This window comes from Mandrillus leucophaeus, unplaced genomic scaffold (assembly GCF_000951045.1).
Source record: "Mandrillus leucophaeus isolate KB7577 unplaced genomic scaffold, Mleu.le_1.0 Scaffold888, whole genome shotgun sequence".
Taxonomy (NCBI): Eukaryota; Metazoa; Chordata; class Mammalia; order Primates; family Cercopithecidae; genus Mandrillus; species Mandrillus leucophaeus.
Genome location: NW_012109674.1, coordinates 365,780 through 371,973, shown reverse-complemented (window position 1 = coordinate 371,973; position 6,194 = coordinate 365,780). Strand labels below are relative to the sequence as shown.

The 6,194-nt window shown below is 39.5% G+C and overlaps 1 protein-coding gene across 1 annotated transcript in view; it reads right to left on the bottom strand.

The window, feature by feature from the left end:
• Positions 1 to 4,357: 4,357 nt before the first annotated feature.
• Positions 4,358 to 6,194, bottom strand: part of RNF175 (ring finger protein 175) — a 41,203-nt gene continuing 39,366 nt past the window's right edge. The window contains exon 8 of the mRNA XM_011969372.1: positions 4,358 to 4,682. Coding sequence (XP_011824762.1) covers positions 4,562 to 4,682 — 121 coding nt within the window. The 3' untranslated portion in view covers positions 4,358 to 4,561. The remainder of the gene's footprint in view (positions 4,683 to 6,194) is intronic.

The following is a 6,194-nucleotide window of genomic DNA, read 5'->3' as shown; positions in this document are numbered from 1 at the left end:
GCAGAACCCATGGATATAGAGGGCCAACTGTAATCTGTAGCAATTGGCTTAGTTCATTAGGAAATAGCACAAATGAATTTAAGATTCTCAATGACTGTGTCATTCTTTCTTCCTGCTAAGAGACTCCTCTGTGGTCACAAAAGGCATTCTCTGTCCCACCCAGCTGTCACTTCTCTGTGCAACTGATCTCAAGAGCAACAAGGCAAAGTATCTGGGGCACTCCCCCAAACTTGTTGCTATTCCTAGAGAAAAGTGCTGTATATTTCCTATTAAACTTTACAGGATGAGAAATACCTAGAGGGTGTATTTTCATGTGATCTGGATCTGTCTTTCTGGCTATTTGATGGGTTTCTCCAGCCATAGTTACTTGAGAGAGTGAGTACACAGCGCAAGGTACAGTAAATTATGTATTTCTGTAATTTAACAGAATAAATACTCAGTTTAGGAGAATTTGAAAGATAGTTCCCACATCTGGACTCTGGTCTTCCTCAGCCTCTAACTATCTTTTGAGTTCCAGTTATTGTCCAATCACTCTGACTCTCAGTTCCTGTTTTTTAGTCTATTTCCCCAGCATCTTGTTGCTTTTTCCTTCTTTGAAAAGTCTGGTTTTTAATTCTAAAAAGGCCTGCCCTTTTCCCCCTTCTGAATATTTTAAAAAGTACATGTGAGTTAAATAGATTTTTAAGCAAATATATACCTAGAGGTTCCTCATAGTGGCTCAAAAATAGTTTGATACACAATAATTTAAAGGTAGATACTATTACCATATGTTAATTTTGCAATCTAGGCATAATAATACCACACATTAAATTTTGATGCAACGTTCTTTGGTAAGAGCTATTTGCTGATTCTATGCAACTTTCTTCTAAGCTGGGAACCACGTGAAAGGAAGTGAGCCTTCTTTGACCCCTGCTCAATTCTCAACCAGAACTGGGTTTATGTGGTTAATTGGGCACTGGAGTCAGAAAGACCTGGGTTAGTAGATGTGTAATCTTTGGCAAGTCACTTGACATGACCTAAAAAGTTTTTCTGTCTTTAAAATAGGGAAGATGATCTCTATATCCTAAGGTACTGAGAGTATGGAATGTAGGAATGTAAGTAAACCATGAGCCTAAGCTCCTTGATTCCCATTTTCTCTGGAGGGGTGAGGAGGGCAAGCGTACCACGCCTAAGAGAATGGGCACCATGGGTTCGTGTGTGGGGTGAGGGGGATGTCTGTAGTAGATGTTAGCTATTATTATTATTTTCCAAGAAGAGATTTCATTCCCTGATATATTATGGCTTGTAAATGGATATTTTTCTGTTATGGATACTAGCAGGGATATAAGAGATCCTGCTGTTTGCAGAAAAATACCACTAAGAAATATGCTCATTAAGTGCAGAACAAGCTTGTCCTTGGGGAACTCACACAGGGCTGCTTCTGTGTCACGCAACCTCCCAGAAGAGTGTTATGGAGGAAACGGTAGCCAGCCTAAAAAAAAATCAGGCCCAGTGTAATCCCAGCACTTTGGGAGGCTGAGGCAGGAGGATTGCTTGAGCCCAGGAATCAGAGACCAGTGTGGAAAACATGGCAAAACCCTGTCTCTACCAAAAAGTACAAAATATTAGCAGGGCATGGTGGCAAGTGCCTCTGGTCCTAGCTACTCAGGAGGCTGAGTTGGGAGAATCACCTGAGCCCAGGAGGTCCAGGCTGCAGTGAGCTGTGATTGCACCACTGCACTCCAGCCTAGGTGAAGAGCAAGACACTGTCTCAAAAAAAAAAAAAAAAGTTTAGAAGAAGGAACCTTGAGGAGATTCCACAGACACCAAACACAGCAATGGACTTTCTGCTTTACTTCTCTGTTTCCTACATTAAGCACCATGTTAATTATGAGAACAAGGTGGATTTAACATCGACTTGATCTATATTTAATTTCAAGAACTTAAAATAGCACCTGAACTAGCTTCATAGTTAATTGATAGATTTAAAATAATCTTTAAAAAATCTTTAGGACAGGCGTGGTGGCTCATGCCTGTAATCCCAGCACTTTGGGAGGCTGAGCTGGGAGGATCACCTGAGGTGATGTGGTGCCTATTCACATTAAAGGTGGGTCTTCCTCTCCCAGTCCACTGACTCAAATGTTAATCTCCTCTGGCAACACCCTCACAGACACACTAGAAACAATACCAGCTATCCAGGCGTCCTTCAGTCCAATCAAGTTGACACCTAGTATTAGCCATAATACTCTCCAATCTTTTTTCAGTGTATATATACATACTACTTGACGAAATTGGGATTAGACTGTAAATACTTAAACTTTATAAAGAAAATGGCATCTTCATTTTTTTTTCTGAGGCTATTTAGTGATTATCTGACATTCCTGAACTCTGAGGGTCATTGTGAATCCCATTCAGATAAATACTGGCTTATTTGCCCAGAGTTCTAAATGGTTCTAAAAGCTACCATTGCGGCTATCCATAAAAGATAAATGGGAACTAAATTAGAGATCAGTTTAAGGGTTCTTTTTTTGTTTAACAGAAGAGAAACTAATTTTTTGTTAGTGCTTTATTCAAATCCAAAGTCTTTTATTTGTCAATAGACTACAAGCTCAAGAATCTTGTTTTATCTTCCTACCCCTTGGACATGCCTACTATATAATAAGTGTTGAATTATTGGAATGTTTTGAGAGCAAGAGAAATAATTAATAATTCTATAATCTGGATGCTGAATCAATCATAATGAGAGAGGAGAACATGAAAAATCAGTTGTGTAGACAGCTAAGGCTAGTCTTCAGAGAAGCAGCCTGCCTGAAAAATCACAGCTACAGGCAAAAATAGAGCAGCCTGGGGAAAACTGAGACTGCACCTGCACAGATAAGCAGGCAAGGTCCAGCATAGGAGCCTTTTTTCTTTGTGTGATTAGCAGGCTTCCAGGAAAATGTTTCCTCCCCTCTCAGACATGAACAAGGGGGACTCCATGGGAGATTGCACTGCAAACAGAGGGGGCTTACCTAAAACAAACCCACAGTTATTCAAATGAGAAAAAAAGCTATGCTTTGTGCTTACCTAGAGACATCTCACAGCTTTATAGACAGGTGGAGTTGTGAAGACAGGTTTCCAAATAAGAGAAGTTACTCAAACAGCTACAGAGATGAGAGGAGTTTCTTATATGAAAGCTTTTACATTCGACTGTAAAATGGCACCCCACTTGGACTCTCCTCTCCACTGTGGAGAGCTTTCTTCTTTCACTTATTAAACTTTTGCTCCAACCTCACCCTTTGTGTCCATGCTCCTTAATTTTCTCAGTTATGACACAATAAGTTCAAATAACACCTTAGACAATGAGACCATGGACCCTGACCTATTTCAATAATATTGAAGCATTGGGCAGTTTGAAAGAGGAAAGTTCTCAACAGTTAGAAATTGTAGTGTGAGTTATCTTAATGATGGACCTTTGAATAGCATTGAGTACAGTGCCAGTATCTGAACAAGGAAAATAATCATTGTATTTCCTTTCTACTTCATACAAGTGTAATGGCTTCAAGTATTGCAGCGTAGATGTGTATGCAGTGTTGGCTGTTTAAAAAATGACCAGTAATTTAAAACAAATTAATTTTGAGAATCTAACATACCATTCATGGGTTAATTCTTTCTGACTGGTCTTCTCCATTCAGTTAATTTTGTTCCTTTCTGCCAGATTAATTTACTCTTTCAACAAATATTTTTTGAGTGCCTATTATGTGCTAGGCAGTGCTCAAAGTGTAGGTGATATGGTAGGGAACAACACAGATAAAATTCCTTGTCTTCATGGAGGAGAAGACAATAAAATTTATGATAGGATTTCATGAATTGATAAGTGCTATGAAGAAAATAGAAGCAGAGTGCCACAATGGAATGACTGTGCACCTGTGTGTGTGCATGCACACGCACACGCACACGCACAGTGGAACAAAAGAAAAGTGACTCTTCTTCTTTAGTACAGCTGTTGCATGGGTTTGAGTACTTTTGGCAGCTCCAGGAAACCCAAAGTACCTGTGGCCCATTGAGAAGGTGTGGCCCCTGCTGCCAGAGGCTTTAGGAGTAACCTACTTTCTACAGAAGAGCTCTGTGGTGCAGAAGCTGCCACATGGTAACAAGCACATGGTGCAGAAGACAAGCACAATGTCCTTAACCACAGATTACTTAACAACTCTACCTACTTTAAAGATGTTGATCTGATGAGAAAGTATTAGCTACGGCTCGATGTTGTATGTGAGAAGTACTTTGCAAACCTCTGAAACACGTTACACATACTGTTATCAGTCAAACTGGAAGTAGAATGTCCACAGTGCAGTGTAACAAATGTGACATATGCATGAGTTAAGAAACAGCTGTAATTGGAAATATGAAAAAACATGCTTTATTTGTTTATTCCATTGTTCAGCTTCTCTTTAAATTCTTTCCACATAGACAAACTACTTGACAACAAAGTTTACTTAGTTTTCTAAACATTTGGGATCATCTCTAAAATTAAAAAAATTAATATTAAATGTAGGATCAAGGATTTCAACCATACAGTATATTGCTTCTGGGGTCTGCTGTACTATTCCAGCCCTAGTGAATAGTTAATGCCTTGAACTATTCCTATCACCACAGGTTGCCAGGCCACCAAATAACGAAGCCAATCCAGGATTTGTCCGTAGAGAAAATGTGTGCGCTCCCAGCTAAATCTCAGTTAAGGAGGTTGTTCTGTATACAGCCAAGTAGCAGAAATATTCATAAATATTCATAAATGTCATTTGAAAATATAATAATGTAATGAATGGTATTTCCTTTCTTGTTAATTCAATGTGCTCAATTAAAAGCCCCTTATGTGAGTTTTATAGCATTATCGTTATCATTGTTAACTTACACCACACCCAATTTCTGAAAATAAATTGAAGCTCTTTACAATAAAATCCCAAACTAGAAAACAAGAATCAAAGGCAAGGGTATATGCTAAAAGAAGGAAGAAGAGGGGAATGACTGTATTGGAAAACCAAGGATAGTGGAAGCTGCTCTCAATGAGCAAAAACAGCTCTAGGCTTTCCCGTAGTCATACACCAGAATGAACCCACTGTATATTACAAAGAGTAACACTGGTTCATCAGATAAGAAAGACCTTTTTCTGCTGTCTTTGATAAACTGTGCTAGGGAGCTTAATGAGTGCACAGTGTCCCTGACAACAATTTTACAAACAAAATGACAGCTTTTTCACATGTAGTTTTTTCTTATATTGAGTTTCAATAAAAGAGTAGTACATGTTTTGTTCGAGTTTACTTTCTCAAGACTACATAAAGAAATGAATTGCCCTTTGTTAAAGTATCATTTGAGGTGACATTTATGATCATATTATCAATTTTATAACAAAGATTTATGCACTGAGGTTTTATAAGTTAATAACCAAAAACTGTTCTGGATTTGGTATCCTCATTTTAGAAGAGGAATTCCGGGACAGTGGATGAACAGGAAGGTGGAAGGATCATCACACACCTTTAGCCTTGAGTTGTGCTTGAGTAGCACTGACTCACCAAGAAAGGCCAGGTCTGTGGATGGAGTGGGCACTGCAGAGCGTGGTCTCTTGCAATGGTATGGGCCTTGAGACCCAAAGATCCACTGATGCTGCCTCCTTCTCTGATGCCCTCCTTGAATCCCTCCCTGATCTGCATTGCCCAGAGATGTGGGCATTGCTGCCAGTAGCCACTGTTAAACCATATGTGTAGGGTTGGTGAGGAACAGGGGAGCAGAGAGCAAGGAAGGTGATTCCTTTAGCATAGTAAAATTTAGCTGACTGTTACTTAGAAAGTACAGAAAGGCTGTCTCTTAGAGAAGAGATAGTACTTGGCAGGTTGATGCCAACCTCTCAGGGCTCTTCTGCTTAAGGGAGGATATGTTTTAATTCCATTCCCACCCCGCTTCCTGAACAAGATATACTATGGTCTTGAGATAGTGAGGTTGAAGACTAAGTCTTTCTAGTTAGCGCCAGATGGGGGCCATTACCTTCCCGTGACCTTAATGTGACTTGACTTTATTCTGCTGTGCATCTCTGACGTCTATACCAATCTCAGCTGCTGCCAGAAGCTGACCAACTCTGTAGATCTTTATTTCTTTTCAATATTGTTATCACTAGTGTTTGGCCTAAGAAGAGATGATGCATGGCATGGAATTTAAAAAGCCAAAATCCAGACGGGGAAATA